Source organism: Neopsephotus bourkii, unplaced genomic scaffold (genome assembly GCF_033783945.1).
Source record: "Neopsephotus bourkii isolate Nb327-2 ecotype Australia unplaced genomic scaffold, CSIRO-AGI_Nbou_v1 NB_1557, whole genome shotgun sequence".
In the NCBI taxonomy this organism is placed as follows: domain Eukaryota; kingdom Metazoa; phylum Chordata; class Aves; order Psittaciformes; family Psittacidae; genus Neopsephotus; species Neopsephotus bourkii.
Genome location: NW_026902033.1, coordinates 129,122 through 153,570, shown reverse-complemented (window position 1 = coordinate 153,570; position 24,449 = coordinate 129,122). Strand labels below are relative to the sequence as shown.

At 53.9% G+C, this 24,449-nt stretch overlaps 4 protein-coding genes and 1 non-coding gene across 5 annotated transcripts; 2 read left to right on the top strand and 3 right to left on the bottom strand.

Moving 5' to 3' along the window:
- Positions 1 to 1,191: 1,191 nt before the first annotated feature.
- On the bottom strand, positions 1,192 to 3,063 carry LOC133221805 (prolactin-releasing peptide receptor-like). The gene has a single exon (XM_061370982.1). The coding sequence runs from the start codon at positions 2,858 to 2,860 to the stop codon at positions 1,769 to 1,771; it is 1,092 nt and encodes a 363-aa protein (XP_061226966.1). The 5' UTR covers positions 2,861 to 3,063; the 3' UTR covers positions 1,192 to 1,768.
- A 3,727-nt stretch (positions 3,064 to 6,790) lies between these two features.
- Positions 6,791 to 11,711, bottom strand: CCDC32 (coiled-coil domain containing 32). The gene is made up of 3 exons (XM_061370984.1): positions 11,269 to 11,711; positions 9,706 to 9,862; positions 6,791 to 7,329 (listed from the first exon to the last, which is right to left on the bottom strand). The coding sequence occupies exons 1-3, from the start codon at positions 11,555 to 11,557 to the stop codon at positions 7,191 to 7,193; spliced, it is 585 nt and encodes a 194-aa protein (XP_061226968.1). The 5' UTR covers positions 11,558 to 11,711; the 3' UTR covers positions 6,791 to 7,190.
- A 427-nt stretch (positions 11,712 to 12,138) lies between these two features.
- Positions 12,139 to 17,252, top strand: LOC133221803 (protein-L-isoaspartate(D-aspartate) O-methyltransferase-like). Its single transcript, XM_061370978.1, has 9 exons — positions 12,139 to 12,147; positions 12,612 to 12,745; positions 13,367 to 13,471; positions 13,765 to 13,796; positions 14,289 to 14,393; positions 15,324 to 15,444; positions 16,047 to 16,132; positions 16,347 to 16,516; positions 16,806 to 17,252. Exons 2-9 carry the CDS (start codon positions 12,631 to 12,633, stop codon positions 16,816 to 16,818), a joined length of 747 nt encoding a protein of 248 aa, XP_061226962.1. The 5' UTR covers positions 12,139 to 12,147; positions 12,612 to 12,630; the 3' UTR covers positions 16,819 to 17,252.
- A 394-nt stretch (positions 17,253 to 17,646) lies between these two features.
- On the top strand, positions 17,647 to 21,529 carry RPUSD2 (RNA pseudouridine synthase domain containing 2). Its single transcript, XM_061370977.1, has 3 exons — positions 17,647 to 18,072; positions 18,520 to 18,816; positions 19,947 to 21,529. Exons 1-3 carry the CDS (start codon positions 17,686 to 17,688, stop codon positions 20,754 to 20,756), a joined length of 1,494 nt encoding a protein of 497 aa, XP_061226961.1. The 5' UTR covers positions 17,647 to 17,685; the 3' UTR covers positions 20,757 to 21,529.
- Positions 21,530 to 24,240: 2,711 nt separating this feature from the next.
- On the bottom strand, positions 24,241 to 24,322 carry TRNAS-GCU (transfer RNA serine (anticodon GCU)). Its single transcript has one exon. It is a non-coding gene; the product is annotated as a tRNA-Ser (tRNA).
- Positions 24,323 to 24,449: the final 127 nt, after the last annotated feature.

The following is a 24,449-nucleotide window of genomic DNA, read 5'->3' as shown; positions in this document are numbered from 1 at the left end:
TGCTGATGGTGGTGCTGGTGCCTGTGGGCTGTCCCGGGAAATCAAGACGTTAACATGGAGCTGGGCATCTGGGTGCATGGAGACGCTGCCTTCTTAGAGTGCAGCTTGCACAGACCCGGCTGATGGGGCACAGATGCACCAGGAACCTGGAGAAACCAACCAGCATCCAGCAAGCAAACCCACCCTTATGGGAGCTCTGGGTTAGAGCAGCCCGTCCCCAGCATCCCCTCCTGCACCCAGGGAGCTCAAGCATGGACGTCCTTAAACTACCCAGGGAGCAGAGACTGAGGCATCTTCCCCAGCAACCCCATCGCTTTCTGCTGCCCCATCCCTTTCAGTCCCACTCGGCTGTGGAGAGCAGTGACAACTGCACTTTGGAGCAGCTGGGGCCTGGTCACAGGGATCCCTTCAAGAGCTCAAGCGTGTTATGAAGCTGTCCCTGTGCTCCCGCACAGCTCCGGGTGGAGAACACGTTTCTGAGTGCCCATTGTCCCTGCACCACGGGCTGCAATTGCAAAGGAGAAATGCAGCAATTCAACGGCTACCGGGAGAGCCGGTGCTCTTCCAGAGGCAGAAAGTGCTGCCCGTTGCTTAGGAACAGCCTTTATCCCACAGGATGAAGAAGGTGTGTTTAGATGCACCCCAGGTGTGTTTGTCTTGCTCAGGCCTGACCCATCTCCAGATAAACCAATAGGGAAGTCTCTGTGCTGCAGGTACAGCACTGGCTGCGTGTGGTACCCAGCCAGCAGCTGGGATCCAGGGTGAGTGTCCCATCCCAGTCTGGAGCTGGGATCCAGGGTGAGTGCCCCAGCCAGGAGCTGGGATCCAGGGTGAGTGCCCCATCCCAGCCCGGAGCTGGGATCCAGGGTGAGTGCCCCATCCCAGCCAGGAGCTGGGATCCAGGGTGAGTGCCCCATCCCATCCCAGAGCTGGGATCCAGGGTGAGTGCCCCATCCCCAGCCAGGAGCTGGGATCCAGGGTGAGTGCCCCATCCCAGCCAGGAGCTGGGATCCAGGGTGAGTGCCCCATCCCAGCCAGGAGCTGGGATCCAGGGTGAGTGCCCCATCCCAGCCAGGAGCTGGGATCCAGGGTGAGTGCCCCATCCCAGCCAGGAGCTGGGATCCAGGGTGAGTGCCTCATCCCAGCCAGGAGCTGGGATCCAGGGTGAGTGCCCCATCCCAGCCAGGAGCTGGGATCCAGGGTGAGTGCCCCATCCCAGTCTGGAGCTGGGATCCAGGGTGAGTGCCCCATCCCAGTCTGGAGCTGGGATCCAGGCTGTGTGCCCCATCCCAGCCAGGGGTGAGATCCCAGGTGTGTGTCCTATCCCAAGCCAAGAGATGGGAAAAGGGCTGTAAAAGCCACATCGGAAACTTGCTCATCCCACTGTTCTGCTGCAGTGAACCAAGCAACTGTTGTTCCACTGACACTCGGGTCTTTCCTGCTGTGTGGGTCAGGGGCAAACCCCTCCTCCTGCCCCAGCATGTCTACATGGGCTGGCAGGTCCGTCCTGCTCCGAACTGCTCTGGAATTAGGCTGCCTTTGCCTGGTTGGGGTGCTTGTTGCTGCACCCGGTTGTGTTCCCAAAGACCAAACCATCCTTGAGCTGCTCCTAATTGCAGCTCCGCCACAAAGCCCATCGGTTCCTTGCCTTGTGGCAGGCACAAGAGACCTGGGAGCAGCAGCATGCCACCACAGCCAGCAACCTGCTCCAGTCTAAAGCACAGTGCACACAGGTCCAAGAGCAAACTGATCTCTCGAGGGCCTTCAGTTAAGACAGTCTGGTTTGCAAAGCGATCTTATCTGAGACCCCAGTAGGAGCATCTGCCAGTGTGGAGCAGGTATTGAAGCGGGAAGCCCTGCAGGACATCATGCTGGAGCCCTTCCTCTTGCGGTAGAAGCAGCTGCTGAGGTGGAACCAGAACTTGTCGTGGAGGGAGGCGTAGATGAAGGGGTTGTAGCAGGCAGAGCTCATGGCAATCAGGTGGCAGGAGACCTGGATGACGTTGACGTACCTCTTGTCCAGGATGGTGAACTCCTCGTCGATGTCTCTGATGAAGTTCACCACCTGGAGGGGCAGCCAGCAGCCAGCAAAGCACACCACGGAGATGGTGAGCACCCGAAAGGTCTTCTGCTTCGTTCTGGTCCATTTCTGTTGGCAGGGGAAGGCAGCGCCCGGGACCTTCCTCCTCCGCAGGTGGTAGGTGATGGCACAGAAGGAGACCGACACCGCCAGCAGCGGGAGCACGTAGGACAGGAGGAGCATCAGGCACGAGTACAGCAGCCGCGCTCTCTCTTGGTGCGTCCAGAACTCCTCACAGATGATCATGTCGTGGCCGATGGTGTTGAGATCCAGGTAGTGCGTGTGCAGCGAGGTGGGAACGGAGGCCACGATGGAGAGCAACCAAATGCAGGCCACAAGGCAGACGCAGGACCTGTGGCTGATCCTCCTGCGGATGGGGTACGCCACCACCACGTAGCGGTCGATGGCGATGGCCGTGAGGGACAGCACGGACACGAAGACGGTGGCAGCCTGCATCAGGGTGACGAAGTAGCACATGAACACCCCGAAGAGCCATCCCCGTGCCTCGAAGGCGTAGGAGGCGGTGAGGGGGACGCAGGCCAGGCACATGATGAAGTCGGCCACCGCCAGGTTCCCGATGAGGAAGTTGGTGGTGCAGTGCAGCTTCTTGGTGAGGGCGATGAGGAGGATGAGGAAGAGGTTCCCGGTGCACGCCACCGCCACCAGCGTGGCATAGAGCGGGATGAAGAGCGGCTTCAGCTCCAGGAGGAGGTCCAGGCCGGTGAAGAGAGGGGCTGAGCCGTTCTGCCAGGAGGCGTTGGGCAGGCGGCTGTGAGCCATGGGGGTCTCCTGCTGCCAGCACTGCTCCTCCACACCTAGAAACCAGGGATGGGAGCGTCAGCCCTCTCCGGGGAGGGTCCTGCTCTGCTTGGGCTTGTGGGCAGAAGAACCTGTCCCCAGGGCCCGTCCAGGTCCTTCTGCCCAGCCCTGTACTGATGCACCAGCGGACTTACAAGATGTGGGACCTTTTAAGAGCAACGCTGCCCGCGGCACTCAGCGGAGCTTCCGTACGGTAAGCCGGGAATGCAGTGGTTAACCAGCAGGGCACGGAGCTGCCGGCTTGGGGCAGCTGGATGGGGATGCTTGGGTCGGGTCGGGATGCCCCCGGGAAGAACCCCTGGAGCTGTGTTCGCCTGAAGCAGAACAAAGGGACTCCTGCAGCATCTTTTGCCTTCCATCTCCCCCCTCACCTCCTCCACGCCGACCTGCCGGCAGAAGGATGCTCTCCATCCCTGTCCCCCCCAGTTCATCCCACCCGCTCCCTCCATCCCCGTTCCCCCCGGTTCATCCCGTCCCACCGCTGTTGTACCTGTCACTTGTTCCCCGGCTGGGTTCGGGGTTCCCCGCGGGGCTCCCTGCAGCCCAGACCCGCTCCCGGCAGCGCAGGCGGCTGATGCCGAGTGTGTTCCGGCAGCAAGCGCAAGGAGATGGAGAATCACCCCAGGACCCCCCCAGCAGCACCTGACCCGGCCCCCTGCGGCGAGGCAAAGCAGCTCTAATTAATGACTCCGTGTCATTAGCGGGGAGGGGTTAGAGAGGAGGGCTGTGCGCTCACCCGCCCGCCCGGGCTCGGTGCCTCCGAGAGCCGGGGCTGTCACCGGCAGCCGCTGGGGTTTGGAGGTTCTTTGTTCCCCCGCTCCCGGCTCTGAGCTCCCCCCCTGCGGGCACCGGACGTTCCCCGCGCAGCGCTCGGTCCTGCAGGGCCGGCCCAGCCCCACGGGGCGCGGCGGAGGTGGGGACCGCAGGCTCGGAGAGAAGGGGGGCGCTGGGGGAACGGGGCGGGCGGGCGCAGGGACCGCGCGGAGCTACCGGGCACCCGCAGCGGCCGCCCCGCCGGGGGTCCCAGCAGGGAGGGGATGAGGGCAGCCATGGGGTGAGGGCAGCCGTGAGGGGTGCTGGTGGCCGAGCTGTGGGGCAAGGGCAGAGTGGCCCAGCCCTGGGTTTCGATGAACACCCAGCCATGGGGTAAGCGCCAGCCCTCGGGGGCCCGTGGTGTGGGGCACAGGCATGGGGTACAGCCTGTTCCCAAAGCCAAGGGGCTGGCAGGGGGGGGACCCGTCACCATGGGGAGGGGTGATAAATGTGTCATTTTGCATGAAAAACCATACACCCCCCCACGGCCGGGATTCCTGCCCCGCTTCCCACCCCGGGGAATTGAGCAGAATGGCCCCAAACACCAACGGGGCTGCAGGTTACTGAGCGTGAATCAGAAGACTCATTCCATGTGCAAGATCTTTTTGTCTTCTCGTTCCCAGCTCACTTAAATCAGGGGAACTCCAAACTCAGCATCACAGGCACTGTGGGAGTGAGAGCCATGGAAACTGTCAGGTCAGCCCTAGAAGTTCGGCAGTTACCTTTGGTGAGCAAAGGCTGCTCGTTTGTCTCATGCTGGTGGATGCGGGTTGGGGTTATTGAAGCTGCTGGGAGCTCACCCCTGCCAAAGCATCAGCAGGAAGAAAATCACCTTTGTCTCCATCTCACAGCCTGGCTGAGAGCTGCTCTGGGTTTTAAAGAGGAGAACAATCAGACAAGGGAAGCAGAAGGCTCTTAAAAGACCATTTGAGATGGGAGATAGACCTGAACATGACAGCAGAGTAATGAGTCGCTGCCACAGGGCACGTCCACCCCACATCCAGCTGCACCATGGCCAGGACAACCAGACAGCAGCACTGGGAGCATCTCCCTCTGCACGTGTTATCCTGGAAAAGCCTTTTCTGACCTATCTTTGCTGCTTCCAGCCTCTGTGGGTAAGTAACTGTTACCCCCAAAGCTCATCTTGCCCCACACAAGGGATGGGTTTGAAAGCTGTGACCCACCTGGTCCATGAGCTTGATGATTGGGATTTTACTGGAAGTCCCTGGATCGGGTGGAAACAGCCAGTGCCTGTTCTCCCTGTGCAGTGACAGGCCTGGCCCCCTGCCACACAGAGGGAAAAGGGCTGGTATCTCTGCTGTGCTTGTATGGCTCCTCCTGCTCAGAGGAGCAGGTATATGGGACAAACCAAGGTACATGGAGCAGATGAGCTTCTCTCCTGTCCCTTGCACAGTCAGGTAGGTGTAACCAGCAGCAAAGGCCCTGTGTGTGTCTATCAATGCAAGTTCAAAGCCCTCAGCTCTTTCTGTATCGTTGTAATTCTTTCCCAGACCCTTTCCTCGTACTTCTGAGCTATTTCTAAAGGGGAAATAGTGAGAGCTACTCTCTGAGGTCCCTTCTCTAGAGGAAATGTTGGGTTATAGGCCCAGAACTGTGTTTCAGTACAGGTGTTTTGAATACATTTCTCATCTCACTTTAATGGGAATAGGCAAAATAACACAAAGCATCTTCACAGTCACTGCTGATGACAAGAACTAAGGAACAGCCTAGGTGCAGACAGAGGCTGCACCCTCTTCTCCTTGTACCAGCCACTGCTGGTGGATGCTCCAAGGCATCTTTGTTCCAGGCTGACCTCAGAGGGGAGAGGTGCTCGCAGCACTGTATCTACAGGAAAGCTGCCTTAATTCTAGAGCTGAAGTAAAAGATGACGAAACCCACCCTCCGACAGGACACGAGACTTGCAAGTCTTGTGTCCCTGATGTTTGGGTGAGTCACCGTTCTCATGTGTTAAAGCCAAGTGTTTGTTCTGACAGAGGATGATGAGCACGACTCCTGCACAGCAGTCACGGGGCTGAAGAAGAACCAGCAGCGCAGCAGCTGCCAGTGAGCGAGGGAACATTGGATGGAGGCCGGAGCCGAGGCAGGGCTGCCAGGAAGCTGCTCTTAAACAGGTATTGTCACCAAGAAACGGCAGGAACATGGTGCGAATCCAACTGTGTGACACCAGAACTGCCCCTCCAACCGCCGAGGTAGGACCTCCGGCTGCAGAAGGGGTGTGCTGCTTCCCTCTACCGACCCTCGGTGTTAGTGCGGGACAGAAAGCCAGGGTTAGGGAAGAACGGGTCTCACACATGTACGTGATTAGAGAGTCTTGGATTAGCAGCGGACAGTGATACCCTGCGGGTTTAAACAGGATGAAACCCAATGAAATAGAAGAATATATTTAAAGACAGGTAATTCTACACAAGTCTGTGATGCAAACAAGGTATTGGCAGCTTCCCTGGTTATCACTTGTGGTTTCTTAATACTGAATCTCACCTGACCCTCTTTTGGAGAGGCTGAAAGAGGTAAAGAACAGGTACAAAACAATCAACAAGAGAAAAAACCCACCCCCCTTCCAATCTGTTCTGCAATACGGAGCTTGGCTGGTAAAAGGGGATGGGGTAGGTGGGGGTTTACATAGAGAGGAATGTTCAACGGGCACAACGTCGATGACACTTTCAATGCAACAATGTCGATGACACTTTCAATGCAACAATGTCGATGACACTTTCAATGCAACAATGTCGATGACAATTTCAGTGCAACAATGTCGATGACACTTTCAATGCAACAATGTCGATGACACTTTCAATGCAACAATGTCGATGACACTTTCAATGCAACAATGTCGATGACAATTTCAGTGCAACAATGTCGATGACACTTTCAATGCAACAATGTCGATAACACTTTCAATGCAACAATAGCTTTCTCTAGGGTTCCAAATTTGTGTAGGTGAAAAGTATCTTGTCTTCCTCCAGGCACAGCTCCAGGCCAATTGAGGCTTAAAGAGTGAAGATCTATGGGAAGCACCACAATGGACTTACAGGGAAGGAAACACAATGCCCAACTGAGTAATTTAAAAGGTACAAGACAAAACAGCTCAGTGGCTTGAGCTATTCTGTTCTGGACCATTATGTTTTCCTATACTTCTGAACAACTGCTTTGCTTTTGTTTAATATTATCTCCTGGTGAATCACAAACAATTCAGACTGGAATGATTCGACTGCTGCAAGCTGGGAGAAGATCAGAGTAAGAAAGAGTTCAGTTCTGTGTACACTGTGGCACAGGCCTCCCACTCCTGTCCATAACAAGGGGCGGTCACTACCTCTGCAGGTCCAGAGTTGGGGTTTGTGTGCTGGGGTTATTTAAATGACTGATAAATGGCACTTTTCCCCCTTCTCCTGTTACCACTACCACTGGGTACAACTTCACCGGGGCAGAGCAGGAGCTCTGTGTGTGGCTGGTGTGTATCTCACTGCTCTGCAGATGGAGGGTCCTCCTCACTCTCCTGCTTCTCCGGCTGCGGCTCTGGAGGGATGAGGTACTGCACCTCCTCCGTGTTGATCGCCACTTTATCAGGCTGCAGCCATCGCTTCAGATGTTCCAGTGTGCTGAGGGGAAGCAAAGGTGCAACGTGAGATGGGAGAGCAACAACACCCCCCAGGCATGTACAACAAGGTGTCGGGAACATCCTGTGCATTTCTTCTGTAGGTATACCTGTCACCACAGCTAAGGCCTGTTGTGACAGATCCATGTGCCAGAGGAGCAAGCAGAACCTTTCTTCCTACAAGGGCATTCTGCTGCAGTTGGGCTTTTTAAACTACAGTTAGAAATGTTTTAGACTGATTTTTCTTTATTAGAAGAATCCTCAGTGGGTACCTCAGCCTGCCCACTCCTGAAGTACCAGTCTGTAGGCAAGACTAGAGCTCGATTTCCAGCTTTCTGGCCTGGAAGTAAAAACCTTTTTTGGAAGTGTTAAAGCAAACTCCACAACTGCCTATTTGTGATGAAGATTAGGAAATGGACAGGGGGAGAACAAAACCAAAGCAGGAAGCACATATAAAAATGTGTGACCATTAGTAGCACTGCAAGATTAGAGAAGAAAGAGGCAGCATGTGTACATTGTAGACTGGTAACCAAATGATGGATTATAGAATCATAGAATAGTTCGGGTTGGAAAGGACCTTAAGATCATCCAGTTCCAACCCCACTGCCATGGGCAGGGACACCTCACACTAAACCATGGCACCCAAGGCTCTGTCCAACCTGGCCTTGAACACTGCCAGGGATGGAGCATTCACAACCTCCCTGGGCACCCATTCCAGTGCCTCAGCACCCTCACAGGAAAGAACTTCTTCCTTAGAGCCAATCTAAACTTCCCCTGTTTCAGTTTTAACCCATTACCCCTTGTCCTGTCACTGCAGTCCCCAGTGAAGAGTACCTCCCCAGCATCCCTATAGGCCCCCTTCAGATACTGGAAGGCTGCTATGGGGTCTCCACGCAGCCTTCTCTTCTCCAGGCTGAACAGCCCCAACTTTCTCAGCCTATCTCCATACAGGAGCTGCTCCAGCCCCTGAGCATCCTCGTGGCCTCCTCTGGACTTGTTCCAACAGTTCCATGTCCTTTTTATGTTGCGGACACCAGAACTGCACACAATGCTCCAGGGGAGGTCTCACAAGAGCAGAGCAGAGGGGCAGGATCACCTCCTTTGACCTGCTGGTCACGCTCCTTTGGATGCAGCCCAGATTATATTTTATATAATACATACCAGTATCTTTACTGTCTTACAGCCTATCACATAATAACTGGTCCAACCAGAACAGATCCACCCCATATTTGATTTAATGTGGCTATAACCCCAAAAGTTTAATGTTATCACTCTTAAATGTACATGTTTGTGTGTATCCTTGTCTTCTAGAAGTGTGATCCAAGCGCTGCCACAGCAAAATGAACTTGCTCTTGCTCTGTCACAAGACCAGGATTTCACCAGCTAATGAAGTTATCTGCGTGTTCAAAAGTGAAGGTCTGCTTATAATTATGTTAATGGGAGAGAATCAAACACTTTGGCATTGGGAGTGACCTCTATCTTCAGCGTCAAATGCTAGGGAAGAAAATCCTTTCACCAATAACATCCCCAGCCTTTAAAAACAGTAGAAAGCCTTTAAAAATAGTAGCAAGTCTACAAAAGCTTGGGTTTAAATATAAATGACGCTGAAGTTAACTGGTCAAAGAAAGAATCTAAAACCTCCTGAATTATTTTTCATACTTAGAACTCCCAAACAGCTTAAGTAGATTTTCTTCAAGAGAGGAAAACAATCCCTTTTCTAGTAGAAGCAATCATGACAAATGCCAGCTCAGAAAGGAGGAATATGGAGACTGTTAGAAGTGACTGGGAATGTGAGATTGCTCAAAGAGCGAGCTCTCATCTTAACTCAGGTGTCATCTGTAAAAGGGTAATGGGTGAGAGCAGAGGCACTGTAAGAGGGGCACAGAAAGGAGGGCTGCTGGAGAAATCTCATCTCAGGACTGGTACTAACCATGTAATGAACTTCACACCCGATTGGTGTCTGAACCAGTGCTTCACTGTGCCTTACAGAGGTGAAGAGAAGGGCCTGGGGCTCACTTTTAAAGGTAAACCTTATAGAAAGTGGTCTGAGATACATTGGTCATCTCCTCCTCTACTCCTTCCCTACCCTAAATGTGACAAGAGGAATGACCAAGTAGGTTACAGTTGTTTCTATGCTGGATCATCTCAGTCTGAGGGATGCAAAAACCAGTGAGCAGCACTGGAAGTTCCAACCCTGTATGCTCTGGGTGTTCCCCCCTAGGATGATGGAAAAGGCAACTATCAGACTGGCTCGGAAATCCCATACAGTGACATGTTCTTTTGTCATAAGTCCTGACTAAACCTTAGATTAGGTTTTAAGAACCCAAGCCTGCTGCCCACATGGTGAGTGGTTATCCCTTCCCAAGTCCTTGCTCATTACCTCTCATCAGAGTCGTGTCCCTCTACATAGAATTCCGACTCAAACTTCTCCTGCAGGAACCTGTCCCAGCATTCCTTCTTAGCCTGGGAGAGAGTGCGCAGCATGTCCTTAGAGGTCACCTCCTGAGACAAGCCTTTGATTCTCATCAGTCTTCGCTCTGTGAGGAAGCAAAGGAGGGGCCTTTGTTATCCTGGTTTGGTGAAAGGGAAGAAAAGAAGTATCTGGACTTCTGGATCAAAGAGTTAAACTAACTTTTCAAGCCCAAGCCCTATTTCAAGTCATTTTCCCTCCTGCATTTCAAGTCTGTGTGACTGTTTCTTGTGTGCATACAGGATGGTATTTTTAGGTGATGTTTCTAAAGGAAATAAACATTATGCAACCAATGAGCTCTGCCCATTTGCGAGCTTTAGTAACTTTCCCACTTACTGCTCAGTTTCTATGAAATCACACAGGGGCTACAGATCATAGAATCCCAGCCTGGTTTGAGCTCGAAGGGACCTTAAAGCACATCTAGTTCCAACCCCTACCATAGGCAGAGACACCTTCCACTAGAGCAGCTTGCTCCAAGCCCCCTCCAACCTGGCCTTGAGCACTGCCAGGGGTGGGGTGTCTCACAGGCATTAAGGTCCCACAGTTTCCACACAAATTGGCATGAAATCACACTAATTACACTGCGAATCCAAATAATGCCCAAACACAAGTTAAAAAATGCGTGTGCAGCAGTATTATTAGTGGGTATCTCACAGCAGAATGTGGTGTTGGGAGCTTCCCAGCCACAGGGGATGATGAAAAGTGCCTCCTGACCTGACACAGGGTAACCCAGCTACAATACACAAAGCCACAAGAAAGTAAATGTCATTAATTCCCCTGGTCACAAATTCTCATTATAATAGTTTCCTCTCTGAATCAGGTCAGGTATTGACTTGTAATCCCACTCCTTACTGAAAAGTGTAGCATCGTTAGTTGAACTGGGCTAGTTCACCTGTCCATGGCTCCCTGTTAAGCTCCCTGGAGTTGTCTTGTGGGACAGAAATGAGCTGTTACCGAAAGGCCCTGGCCCTGGCAGTTCAGATGTGAATTATCTGCCCAAGCACCCAGCCAGAGCTGTAGAGGAGCCAGCATTTCACAACCATTAACCCTGGGCAGGTACAAACACAGAACTGGGTTATTTCTACTGACTTAGCCAGAATATCCAAGAGGAACAAGAGCTAAACACTGCAGCACTCGCTGTGCTGGCATGTCTGCACCAGAATACCTGTATCATCCCTCACATCAAGTGTTTCTATCAGTTGTTACACTGCTCACAGTCAATCTATGGCTTTATAGATAAGCAGGAATTACAAGAAGCAATTGTGCAAAGATGGTCTGTGTGATCTGCCCTCTTAACAGCCAGCTCCCAGCAGGCATGGTTTGGGAAGGCAGTTTTCCCCCTTCTTGCCCACCCAGATGCTGCAACACATCTCACAGCTGTGAGACCTATCACCTCAGCCATTTAATAAGGCCATAGCTGTCACCGGGCACCCAAGCAAACAGAGAACTCAAAGCCTTACCAAAGACACTCACCTAGGGATGCCAGATACACCTCTGAATCCTGCAAGGGTGCCCAGGGCCTCGGGTTCGTTTGGGAAGAGCCATTGGATCCGCTGCCCTGGCTGCCTCCGTTGGGGTAGGAATCCATGAAGGAGTCTGTGAAAGCCTCGCTGGCATCCTTCGGCTCGGGATGGGGCAAGCATGAGCAGATCTCAGCCCAGAGGTCTTCACCCGACCTGGCGACCACGGAGTCAACGCTCTCGATCATCCTCATCGTGAAGGCCTGAGTCGAAGGGAATAAATCATGAACGCCCAGCAGCATCCCCTCACTTCAACCCCGCCTCCCTGTATCTACCCGCACCGCCCAAATCACACCACCAGACCCCTCGGGGACCTCCGATGCCACCGGGGACGCGGGGCCTCCCTCCACACAGCGGTGACAAGCTCCGGTGTGTTGCATTTAAGCCCGGGGCCTGAGGGACGCCGCAGGCCGCACCGCCGCCGCCACGGCACCCCGCTGCCGCCTCCCCCGGAGGCCCCTGCTCCCTGCGGACCGCTCGTGGGGCTGCCCCGGCCCCTCCTGCTGGGACACAGAGCGGACACGGAGGGGCCGCTCCCGCTATCGCCCCAGTCCCGGTCCCCGAACCCGCCTCGGTCGCTGTCACCCGCCCGCACCGCAACAGGGGTAAGCGGCAACGGCTTCGCACCGCGCGTTGATTGGCGTCCAGCTCTGGCCAATCGCCACGCTCCGCCGGCCCCAAGAGGCCGCCTATTCGCCAGCGAAGCAGCGAGGGGCGGGGGATTGGTGGGATGTGTGAGGGAGAGTGAAGCCGAGCGGCGCCATCTTGGTTAAGGGCGGAAGTGTTTCTGTATGGGGCGGGCGGGTTCAGCGGGGCCTGGCGCGGCTGCGTGGTGAGTACCGGGGCCGGTTCGTGGGGGGCGGCTGCGAGCGCGGGGTCTGGCGCGGAGGGGCCGGCCCTTGGTCTGTTCCGGACCCGCGGCCGTGCCTCTGGGAGCCGCCTTCCCGGTGCTGCCGAGCCGGGCAGAAGCCGGGGGTGGGAAGGGGTCTTGGGGCTCCGGCGCTCCTGTTGCGCTCCCGCCACCGGCATCTTAGTCCTCTCCGGCTCTGGCCACCCCGTCCCTGTACCCTCCTCCGGGCGCTCGCCCGTGTTACCGGGAGCCGGACCTGGGGGGCTTCGGCGTTGTGAATGTGGGGCCGGTTGCGCCTCACAGCCCTTGGCGGAGGCGGCGCAACCGGTTCTGGGGCTGACCCGCAGTAACGGGCCGGCTGTGGTGTGTCTCGGTCGGTGCACGGAGCTCCGGCTGCGCTGCGGTGCGGGGCGGTTCCGGTGCGTTGCAGCTCCCTGTCTCCTCAGGCCTCTCGGTCTCCGTGGGATGCGCTGCCGGCCGCCCCGCGCCGCGCTTGCGCTCATGGGGCTGCTCTTCGCCAGGACGATGGCCTGGACGTCCAGCGGGAAGACGCACCCCGAGCTCGTCAACAACCTCTACAGTGAGTAAGGAGCGGGGTCCCGCCGGCAGCGCGGCCGGTGGGGTCAGGCAGGGCTCCGGTGTGAGGGTGCGCGGTGCTCCGCAGGGTGCGCTGCACAGCCTGGAGTGTGGTGGGGTGTTGGGATCAGTGCCGGGATCAGTGCTTGCCCCGTCCGTTTGTGATGGGAAACGAGGTGTTGTGCCAGGAGTTTGCACCCGGGGGACCTGGGCAGGATGGAGAGGTGGGGCTGTGCAAACCTCCTGAAGTTCAAGCTCAAAGTCCTGCCCCTGGGTCAGGGCAATCCTGCAACAAACACAGGCTGGGGGAGATGGCATGGAGCAGCCTGAGGAAAAGGACTTGGGGTGCTGGGGGAGGAAAAGCTTTCTGTGACCCTGGCATTTCCCTGCTGCCTGAAGTGGCCATTTTCCCCCCGGGAGTCCCCTCGGGATGAGGTGTGCAGGGCTGGTGACGGTTTCCTCAGTCATGGCTCTTAACAGTAGTTTGCTCCTGGAAACCTGAACCAGGGTCTCCGCTTTCAGCAGTGCAGGTGGGAGTCTGTATGTGTCTGGTTACACTGCGCAGTCCCAGAGCCCAGGAGTGCTGGGGGTGTAAGTCACCGTACCGCTTTCCTTCTTCTCCCAGAAAAAGGGATAATTAAATCCCAGCGAGTCTTCGATGTGCTGCTGGCTACTGACAGAGGTCACTACATCAAGTATTACCCATACATGGATTCTCCTCAATCTATTGGTGAGTAACTTGGGGCAGAGTTACAGTGTGCGTCACCCTGGCTGTGCCTGGTCACCCCAAGTTCTGCATGGAGGTGACCTGGAGCACATGGGGGCGCAGTGCTGTGCAGCCATCTCATGCCCCTTAGTTTTTCCAGAGGAGGTTTAAAGTCGATGAAGTGCTTTCACACAGCAAAAGAGACGAGTAGTTTTCTATTGTCAAGGGAAAGGGGGGGGGGGGGAGAATAAAGGTGATTTGATTTAATTTAATCATAATTTCTTCATCACATACTTTTGTCACTGGTTTCCTTTCAGGATACAAGGCTACAATCAGTGCACCTCACATGGTAAGATGGAACTTTTCACTTCTAACCAAAATGGGGGAAATTGGTTGTTTGCCATTTCTCCTTTTATTTTTTCTTAAACACTCAAGTAGAAGCAGATCCCATGGATGTGGTTATCATGGTTGTTTCTTTAAGCACTGTACATGTGAAGCTTTTTCTTTCTTGAGTTTGCCCCATGCTCTTTAAATTGCTTTAACTATACATCTGATAGGAATTCAGTGCAACTGAGCCTAACCACTGATGGTGCCCATTTTTTGCACAAGGTCTCTTTTCCTGCTGCTTTTTCCCTCTTGCTTTCCTTCCGCATCTTATTCCTGGGCCTCTTCCTAAATGCTGATTTGCAAATGGATCTTTCCAATGAAACACTTGACGTTCACTCTGTCAGACACGATGCTGGGTGTGCTGTGTTTAAACTGGAGAAGAACAAGGGAAAGCTTTAGGGGATGAAACCCAAGTGGGCTGTCTCCTTCCTTCCCACACTTGTCATCCATGCAGCATGCCCATGCACTGGAGCTGCTGAAGGATCAGCTCGTGGAAGGCGCAAAAGCTCTGGATGTTGGGTCTGGAAGTGGATACCTCACAGCCTGCTTTGCCAGGATGGTAAGTTCCCTGGCTCGGTTTTTGGGATGGCAGCTTGGCATAGCTGGCCCATGCTTTCTGTGGGGAGAGGAGGAGGTGGGAGGAAGGGGTAGACTTAGAATCCCAGGCTGGATTGAAGCGACCTTAAAGCTCATCGAGTTCCAACCCCTGCCATGGGCAGGGACCCCTTCCACCAGAGCAGCTTGCTCCAAGCCCCTGTGTCCAACCTGGCCTTGAGCACTGCCAGGGATGGGGCAGCCACAGTTTCTCTGGGCACCCTGTGCCAGTGCCTCAGCACCCTCACAGGGAAGAACTTTCTCCTTGTAGCTAACCTGAACTTCCCCTGTTTCAATTTAAAGCCATTCCCCTTATCTTGTTACTACAGTCCCCAGACCAGCAGGTAGTAAAACTGAAGACTGTCATTTTTGTAATCTTAATGGATAGGGTATCTGTTGTGAGATGTTTTGTATGTTAACCCAGTTCAGATGGAGAGGGGGTGTTAATCTACTGAATAAATTCACTGCAGGTAGTGTTTAGTTCACTCTGAAGTAGTCACACTCTGCTTCTTTGTCTGCTAAGCCCCTCAAGTGACTTTCTGTGCAGTGTCAGAAAGCTGGAGGAGTACCTGTTCTCAGAAGGTTGGTTAATGAAGAACTGGCCCTGCCATGAAAGCTGCTACTCCTATGGAATAATCACTTGGAAGTCACTTCACTTGGAAGTGAAGGACTGCTAGATATCTCCATAGGGAGAGTCTGTGTATCGCTCAAATAGCTACTATAACTGGGATTATTCCACCTTAAAACCAAGGAGCAGAGTGTTTGAATCTCCTGTTCAGAAACTGCTCTCAAGCTTCCTCCTGGGATTTCTCCAACCCCCCTGTAACTTGCCCTGTAAAATACATCTCTGCCATACAGGAGGCATTAGGTTTTTGTCTGCTCTTCCTCTTCGCAGATAGGCCCAACAGGCAAAGCTGTGGGCATTGAGCACATTCAAGAGCTGGTACATGAATCCATCAGGAATGTCCAGGAGGATGATCCGACTTTGCTCAGCTCTGGCCGTGTAAAGCTTGTGGGTGAGCTCCCTGCTTCTCTCCCTGAGTGCACTCAGCCTGCCTGCAGAGTTTGTCCAGTTTGTGTTGTGCTCACCACGGTGTTGACAGAAAGTGCTGGCTAAGTAAGCACCGTGCCCTGTGGACCTGAACACTGTGGTGTAAATGAGTAGTATTCAATGTTACAGGTAGTCTTACCCCTTCATTCTAAGTGTGTGGTGACTGTCTTGATTTAGGAAGAGATGCTCTTCAGAAGAGAGTAGCTCTACCACGTCTGGGTTTTAGTCTATCTGAATGGGTCCCCGTGTTCTGTTGTGGGTTTTTCTGGGGTAACTTAAGTCAGCTTCTCCTGTATCTAGAATCTCAAGCTTGCACAAAGCCCCTGGGTTACTAAAAGACCCTCCTGGCTTTGACTGTCCCTTATTCGAGCATGGCTCACTTCTAGAAATCTCTTTCCTGTTTAAACCAACACTGTATTTTAAGCAGACAGGTCAGTGCTCTGATTTGGGAATTCAAATTGCCATCACAACCTCTTTATGACGTTTCCCTCATGAGATTTCAGCTGAAAGGACAGAGGAAGGATTACTTCTGCAAACGTCTTTCCTGCTTGCTTTTCCCTCCTGCAGTTGGCGATGGCAGGCAGGGATACCCCGAAGAAGCTCCTTATGATGCCATTCATGTTGGAGCAGCAGCTGCCACTGTACCAAAGGAGGTAGGATTGATGCTTGTGTTTCTTGCTGTGGGCTGCTTCCATCAGCATCAGCTGTGGAAAACAGAGTAATTGGGAACTACTGGATGTTTTTCTGTGCACTTGCTATGGAGCTGGCAGTATTGCACCTTTCAGGGTGCCCACCTCCACAGCGTGGCTGGTTCCTGTTGTGTGTGCCTGGCTTTGGCTCTGCTGATTGTGATTTCTCTGCTTGCAGTTGCTGAATGAGCTGAAGCCAGGCGGGCGGTTAATATTGCCCATTGGTCCCGAGGGGGCAAACCAAGTTCTGATGCAGTACGACAAGACCAGCGACGGGCAGATCATCGAAACGCAGTTGATGGGGGTGATCTACGTCCCTCTCACAGATAAGGAAAAGCAGTGGCCTCGGTAAAGATTTGCTCTCCTTTGAGGACCGTTTCTTCCCTCCTGTGAGCTTGCTCTCCTTGGCTGCTGGCTTTACTGACAGTCCTGGATCCCTAGCAGGTGCTGCTTGTAGAAAAGGAAAGGAAGAGGCTTGGTACAGCAGGAGAGTGGGGTGTATTTTCTGTTAGATGGGGCTTGCAGACTGCGGACTCGAGCTTCCCTTACTTCTGCTTTCTGGAGCCTCAACTCCACGTCCGTGTTGATCCTTAACCCAAGGCCACCATGAGTAACCGCTGGTTTTTCTTTGCCTCAGGGATGAATTCTGACAGCCGGATGGATATCTCTGACGTGACCTCAGAGCTCACGAGCGGCACCCGGGCCTGTGGGTGCTCGAGGTGGTTTTGCTTTCGGAACAAAGCGGGGTCAGTGGAGGTGCTTGTGGAGGCAGGTTCTCAGGGGCGGAGGGAAGGGGTTCTCCAGCGGCAGGACCAAGGGAGGCCCTCGGGGGCTGTCTGCTTCCAGCAGTGCATCGGATAACTCGGCTCTCCTCCCTGATAAGCTGTAAATAACATCTGCTCCCAGGGAATTCCGAATGCAGAAGAGAATACTTAAACCTGCACTAAAAACACTGTTTAATATTAGCTACTCTGCCTAATGCTTGAAGAAAACAAGGCATTATTACTGCTTCAGAGCAGCGACATACCCTGACTTGTCCGAGTTTAATGAGTTGTCAACGTTTAATCATGATTTGTCAAAGGTTAATTACAAGAGTGTGTTCTCACCCCTGTCCTGCCTAAAGCCATTTCAGCTGTGGTCACAACACTGGTGATTTGGGGTTAAGCAAAAGCCCGCTCTCCTGGTTTTTCCCTCTCCTCCCGCGGACCGGCGGCGGGGCTGCGATGTGCCCTGGGGCCGGTCCTGGGCCGCTCACCGAGGGCTCCAGGCGGGGCTGCCCCGGTGAACGAGCGCGGTCCCGCCCGGGCCCCGCCTGAGGTAACGGGAAAGGCGGGAAGGGATGAAGCGACCAAGGGCCACCGCAGCGGGGCGTGGCCTGGCGGCGATTGGCTGCGCTGCCAGGTGCGTCACGGCGTGCGCCGCGCGTCATGCGGCGTGCCCTCGTGGTGTGGGCAGCGCGGTTGGGGCCGGTGGCGCGGTGCGGAGCTGTTTCGCCGTTCCCTCCGCACGGCACCGGCATGGCGGAACCGGAACCGGGCCCCGGCCAGGAGCAGCAGCCGAGCCCCGCGGGCAAGGAGGAAGCGGCGCCGGCCCCTAAGAAGCGGCGGCTGGCGGCCGGGGAGCGGTACGTGCCGCCGCCGCGGAAGCTGAGCACGGGGGTGAGCTTCAGCGCCGCGCACTTCGCTGAGACCTCTTACTACTTCGAGGGGGGGCTGCGCAAGGTGCGGCCCTACTACTTCGACTTCTGCACCTACTGCAAGGGCCGCTGGGTGGGCCGCAGCCTCCTGCACGTCTTCAGCACCGAGTTCCGCGCTCAGCCCCTCGCCTACTACCGCGCCGCCGCCCGCGCCGGCCGCCTGCGCCTCAACGAGGAGCCCGTGCGGGACCTGGACGTTGTGCTCAAGGTGGGCACCCCCGTTTGGTGTTGGAGGTAACCCCCCCCCCCCGCCCTTGGGGCTGGGGCACCCCCCGGAGGCATCCCGGGGGTGAGCGTGGTCTGCCTGGCAATGAGCATCGCCCCAAGCAGAGCTGTGGAATAACCCCACGGTGGTGCTGAGTGCTAAGGTGTTTTGGGGGAATCGGGTCTCCCAGGGAATCCCTACCCCAGTGGGGTCATGAGCAAGCTGTCCAGTGGTGCCCCACGGCTCCCTGCTCAGACCCACAGGCACAGACCTAATGCTTAGGGTGGGTTATTGAACTCCGGTAGCGATGAGCACAATTGTGGTGCCAAGTTCTGTGGTTCAGGACAAAGGGGCTTTCGTTCTCCCCACCATAGCGAGCCCCTATTGCATGTGGCCAGCTGGAATGGCTGTACCAGCTGCATTGACACTAATTGCCCCTCTGTTCTACAGAATAACGACTTCCTCAGGAATACCGTCCATCGCCATGAGCCACCGGTCACTGCCCAGCCCATCCACATCCTGGCTGAGGACCAGGAGGTGGTGGTTGTGGACAAACCCTCCTCCCTGCCGGTACACCCCTGCGGCAGGTTCCGTCACAACACGGTCATCTTCATCCTGGGCAAGGAGCACGGGCTGCAGGAGTTGCACACCATCCACCGCCTGGACCGCATGACCTCGGGAGTGCTCATGTTTGCCAAGACTGTGGAGGTGTCCAAGAGGATTGATGAGCAGGTTCGGGAGAGGCAGGTGAGGACAAAAAGCTGTGGAAGATTTTGGGGTCTCCACACAGTATTTTCTCGAAAGAGGTTAGGTCCAAAGACATTTGGTCAAAACAAGCGCAAGTTCCCAGAAGAGCTTGTGGTCACGTTGCTGTTCTTATTGTGTTAAGCATGAGAAAAAGATGGAGCAAGAATCGATTTGAGTAGTATTAGGTTGAAAGGGATTTCCTTCCTGAGGGAATGTGCAGGGTCAGTACCCAAACAAATCCCCAGACTGACTGGGCTGGTGCAGAGCAGTTTGATTTGTAAGTGGGAGTGTGGCACTCACCCAACAGTTGTTCAATTTTAAATGTTTTGGAAGTTTTTCATTACTTTTCCAGTGGCTTCTGGCCCAAATAGAATTGTAACTGTACTGGCTCCCAGGATCTGCATCCAGGTTGTAAACTGATGGCCACAGGGAGATACTCTTGAATTTAATATGAGGAAAAACAGAATCAGGGAACGGGTTGTGTTGGAAGGGACCTTAAAGCTCCTCCAGCTCCAACCCCTGCCAGGGCAGGGACCCCTTCCACTGGAGCAGCTTGCTCCAAGCCCCTGTGTCCAACCTGCCCTTGAGCACTGCCAGGGATGGGGCAGCCACAGCTTCTCTGGGCACCCTGTGCCAGCGCCTCAGCACCCTCACAGGGAAGAGCTTCTGCCTAAGAGCTCAGCTCAGTCTCCCCTCGGGCAGGTTCAAGCCATTCCCCTTGGCCTGGCCCTACAGGCCCTTGTCCCAAGCCCCTCGCCAGGTTTCTTATAGCCCCTTTAGGCACCCGTGCTGCTCTAAAGTCTCCCCTTCACATAGCAGAAGGGGAGAATCCTTTCCCTGGACCTCCTACCCATGCTGTGGGGATGCAGCCCAGCACACAGGGGGGTCAGTAGACCAGGCCCTTGTGTTGTTTGTTTCCCAACTGGTTGTGGAAAGTGAGAGGGATTTTGGCTTTAAATAACTGATTTTTTTTTTTCCCTTTCCTGTTGAATTGTAATAAAATGTTGGCAATGTGCTGCCTACAAATGTGTTTCACTGAAGAGAAAGGGAGGAGCAGCTGGGGTGGGACTCGGGGGGCTTATTGGGGTAGAGGTGGTTCCTGTTCTGTGAGTTCCTCTGTGTCCCTGCAGCTCGAGAAGGAGTACGTTTGCCGTGTGGTGGGGGAGTTCCCAGAGCACGAAGTGGTCTGCGAGGAGCCCATCCTCGTGGTGTCTTACAAAGTGGGAGTGTGTCGTGTGGACCCCAAAGGGAAATTCTGCAAAACCATCTTCCAGAGGCTCAGCTACAATGGGAAGAGCAGCGTGGTCAAGTGTCTGCCCCACACTGGCCGCACGCACCAGATCCGGGTCCATCTGCAGTTCTTGGGGCACCCTATAGTCAATGACCCCATCTACAACATGGAAGCCTGGGGCCCTGACAGGGGCAAGGGCGGCAAGATAGATAAAACAGATGAAGAGCTCCTCAAAGCACTGGTAGAGGAGCATCGTTCCAAACAGAGCCTGGATATCTTGGGTATCATGGAGGAGGACTTGAACTCTGGTGCTGAAAGTAAAGACTGTGGTGATTCAAGTGACTGCACAAAGCCTGTGCAGGCTGATCCCAGCAGTGAGAATTCCTGCCCTGCTGAGGATGCTCAGGATGCCGGGAGGGATGCTCGGGATCCTGGGAGAAATGACACAGCAGGTTGTCCACTGAGCTCCGATGCCAACCTGGAAACACCTGAAAGTAAAGAACTGAATTCATGTGAAAATCAGGATGGGGAAGTGGGAGAAAAGGGTTCAGGAGAGAAGGACCCTTTGTGTGTGGAGTGTAAGATGATAAGGCGGGACCCATCTCCCAAGGAGCTGGTGATGTATCTACATGCCCTGCGCTACAAGGGTGTGGGGTTTGAGTACTGCTCCAGGATGCCCGAGTGGGCAGCGGAAGACTGGGAGGAATGAGTGAGGATGTGGGATCTCTATTGATGTTTCTAGCATGGAAAACATCTTGTAAAGACCTCAGATCTGCTTTCCCAGTGTTGGTTGAGGTGAACAAGCTGCTTGTGGCTTGAGGCAGGGTGGGAAGGGCTACTGGGGTGGAGAGCTGTCCTCATGCTGGAGAGGATGAGCAGAAGATGGAGCTACAACACACTTCTGGGTTTATGTTGCCTGTTGGTGAGCCAGCACTTCAGGGTAACACACACTGCTTGGCACAGGCAGCTTTGCCTTTCACCTCCACATAACCTGAGGCTGCTGCTGATCATCCACACGGATATTAGTGCATGCACTGAACATCAGCAGGGATTGTTCTTCTGGCCTCCTGTGTTCTTGTAGCTGACACCACGAGCTGTTGGGCTGTTGTTTGCTGTGCTGGATGTCATACACGACACTACTGATGCTGTATTTTATTGTCAGACCGATTGTGAAACTCAAACCTTATCACTGAGAACATCCTGAGCTAAAAGCAAAGCACTGTGAAGCTGATCCATCTGGTGCTGTTTGCCACCAAGGCGGAGTTGGCATTGGAATTGCTCTTTCTGTACCCTTTTAGATAATTACTCCAAGTTAACTCTAGAGATGGAGCTCTTTATATTTGGCCTGGTTTTGGAGGTGCTAATCCCCAGATTTGTCCTTAATAAGGAGACTGGTTAAGATGATTTTTGCCTTTCTGCTACCTCCCCTGTGACCTGTCTCCTGCATTCTCAAACATGTGGCTTCTCTTGAGAACTTGTCCCTCACTGCAAGCATACTTGAGCAGCAATCCAAAGCAGGGCTCATGCTGCCGACTTCTATTTATCCTGATTATGTTTTATTTTAAGGTACTACAGGCAGGAGGTGGGGAATTTTTAATGTCACTTCAATGTGACAGCTTTCAAGAAAAACAAAAGCTGGTTTATGAAGCAGAAGACTTTTTAATATACATTTTGTAATAATATGTGTCCAAGATGACAAATACCACTGTAGCTGTTACTTTCCTCAGTGTTTATATGGTTTCTTCTTGGCTTCTGGGGGATTATGATGATAATTCTGCTGTCTCAGGTGCTTTTGAATCTTTTTCCCCTCTTTTCCATGTGTCACTGGGGTGATACCAGCTCCAGTGGGTGCTGTAGACAATCAGAGCCTTTACTGTGTTGTTCCAGGACTGTGTGCAGGCTGATTGCTAGCCCCATCTCTCTGTATCCACCTCTCCACCTATACCTGGGGCGCAAGCGTCTTGTTCTATGCTTCTAAAATGTTAAAAGGAACCTCTTGAAAGGTGAAGAAAGGAATCCAGAGGAACTGATGCTGTTCAGCAATATTGCAGGTATAAACTGCAACGTGGCCCAGTCTTGGATGACCTTTGAAGTCCCCAGGATCAGGATTTGTGTACCAAACCAGAATAAACCCCTTCATACCTCTTCCAATAGCTCAAAGACACCAAGTGGTTTATTTGTCTCCTGGACCATCCAGCTGATGTGTTGAGTATTCCCATCTGGGTTCACTCAGGCTTGAGCTTTGCTCTTCCGCATCCCACCGCTGCTCTCTTGTCATTGAAAGTTAACCACAGCTACTATTCTACTCCTGCCATTGTGTGTTAAGGTCTAGTGCAGAGCTACAGGAGCTCATTAAGCAAAAGGATAAAAAGCCCCCTGTGTTTGAGAGATGACACCAATAACTCATCCAGCTTTTTCATGCACTGAAATACGTATTTCAGGTATCTGTAAATGAAACTTGGGCACCTTCAGTGCATAAATCAGGGTGTCTGCTGTTGTTACAGCTGTAGACAAAGGGGACAGGTAGTAAATGTAGGGGCAGCAGTTTTAAATGAGGCTTTGAGGTGCCCCAGGTTCTGTTATCTGGGGGTTTTGAGGGTGTTCCCATCCCTAAGAAGTAAGCACCTGCAAGGGATTTTCCTGACTTGTGGCAGCAGATGGAGCTGGGATGGCTGAAGGCCTGGAGCTGTGTTCCCTTGCTCTAGGTATGCATAATGACTGCAGGAGCAGCTTTTAAGCACCACACCTCGACGGTAAAGAAACCCCGGGGCTTCAATCTGCAGGATAACCTTGGACAGTGGCAGTTTAAGGTTGATTTCCACACTGACTGCATCCACCTCATCTTACATCAGTTCAGAGCTGGTGCCCACCCTGCAAACGTGCACAGGAAGCGAGCAGTTGCTGATAGGGAAGGTGTGACCATTAGAGGTGACTTGTGGGAAATTCCCTTCCAAGGTAAATTCCATGCCCTGGTTGTGGGGTGGGCATAAAGTTACCTGTATAAAGCATGGGGTTATCTGTACACTAAGGATAGGTCTCAATCCCTTCCTCTAGTACAGTTCTATTTTGGTCTTTTCATGCTACAGCAAAGGCCTAGGAGAGTGTGGCTCTCACCAGGAGCCAAAGCACCCATACACATCAACCCTCCCAGCAAGCCCTGCTGGGGATTGTAATGAGCCTTGCCGGCTGGTTGGGTAGGATGGACTTGCAATTGTGCCCTAAAATATCACCAAGATGCCCATCTTCCATGTAATAACTCTCTTCCAGCTCTTCTAACTGGTCTGTTATGGGTGCTGTTTGTGAGGCTGTAGGGTCATGATCTGGCCATTGTTTGCATGGGATTTAGACTAATTTCCACAAGGATTTTGGAGTAATTAACATAATTATATAACATAAGATTTATTAACATAAGTTTTATTACCTAAGTAATAAGAACCTAATACCTATAGGGGCTACAAGAAACTTGCAGAGGGTCTTTGGACAAGGGCCTGTAGGGACAGGCCAAGGGGAATGGCTTGAACCTGCCCGAGGGGAGACTGAGATGAGATCCACCCCTAACCCATGGCACCGAGGCCTCGTCTCCACGGGGTGTGAGCACTTGCAGGGCCGGTGGCTGCAGCCCTGCCCTGGGCAGCCTGTTCCAATGCCTGAGCACCCTCTGGGGCAGGAATTGTTCCTCAGCTCCATCTAACCCTGCCCTGGTGCAGCTTGAGGCCGGTTCCTCTTGTCCCATCCCTTGTTCCTTGGGAGCAGAGCCCAGCCCCTCCTGGCTCCATCCTCCTGTCAGGCAGTTGGAGGCAGCCATCAGGTCCCCCCTGAGCCTTCTCTTCTCCACACTGAACCCCCCAGGTCCCTCAGCCCTTCCCCATCACACTTGTGCTGCAGGAGAGCACTTCTGAGAGGGGGAAAAGAGCCCACCCCCAGGCACGGCTGAGCTCTGGCAGCTCCACCAGCACCTCAGGGACCCAGACACCCCAGTTATGATCCCTAAATCCCCCGGGACACTGCCCTGGCCACGCATGGAGGTTTCCCCTCAGGAGTGGGCCTGCCTGTAGCCCCTGTCTACCCTCAGCCCCACGGAACGGGGCGCTTGGGAGGGCTGGAGCTCGCCGGGGGCGGCGGGCGATGAACAGCGTGAGCCCGTGAGGGGTTGGGGGGAAAACGAAACAATGAAGGAAAAAATAATTGCCTCCCGACGAGGATGGGATTCGAACCCACGCGTGCAGAGCACAATGGATTAGCAGTCCATCGCCTTAACCACTCGGCCACCTCGTCACGACAGCCTCTCTCCCAACCCAACCTATAAGGAAATACTCCCACCGCCTCTGGCATCTTCTCCCGCCCGCCCCTCCCTCCCTGAGATGGCGCCGGTTGCGCGATCCCTCGTCCGCACAACGCGGAG

Coding starts and splice junctions, on each gene's coding strand:
- LOC133221803 (XM_061370978.1), top strand. CDS start 12,631: ATGCGCTGCCGGCCGCCCCGCGCCGCGCTTGCGCTCATGGGGCTGCTC. Junction 12,746..13,366: donor GCTCGTCAACAACCTCTACA/GTGAGTAAGGAG, acceptor TTCTTCTCCCAG/AAAAAGGGATAATTAAATCC. Junction 14,394..15,323: donor CAGCCTGCTTTGCCAGGATG/GTAAGTTCCCTG, acceptor TCCTCTTCGCAG/ATAGGCCCAACAGGCAAAGC.
- CCDC32 (XM_061370984.1), bottom strand. CDS start 11,557: ATGCTGCTGGGCGTTCATGATTTATTCCCTTCGACTCAGGCCTTCACG. Junction 9,863..11,268: donor GGTGTATCTGGCATCCCTAG/GTGAGTGTCTTT, acceptor GCTTCCTCACAG/AGCGAAGACTGATGAGAATC. Junction 7,330..9,705: donor GGACACGACTCTGATGAGAG/GTAATGAGCAAG, acceptor GCTTCCCCTCAG/CACACTGGAACATCTGAAGC.
- RPUSD2 (XM_061370977.1), top strand. CDS start 17,686: ATGGCGGAACCGGAACCGGGCCCCGGCCAGGAGCAGCAGCCGAGCCCC. Junction 18,073..18,519: donor ACCTGGACGTTGTGCTCAAG/GTGGGCACCCCC, acceptor TCTGTTCTACAG/AATAACGACTTCCTCAGGAA. Junction 18,817..19,946: donor AGCAGGTTCGGGAGAGGCAG/GTGAGGACAAAA, acceptor GTGTCCCTGCAG/CTCGAGAAGGAGTACGTTTG.
- LOC133221805 (XM_061370982.1), bottom strand. CDS start 2,860: ATGGCTCACAGCCGCCTGCCCAACGCCTCCTGGCAGAACGGCTCAGCC.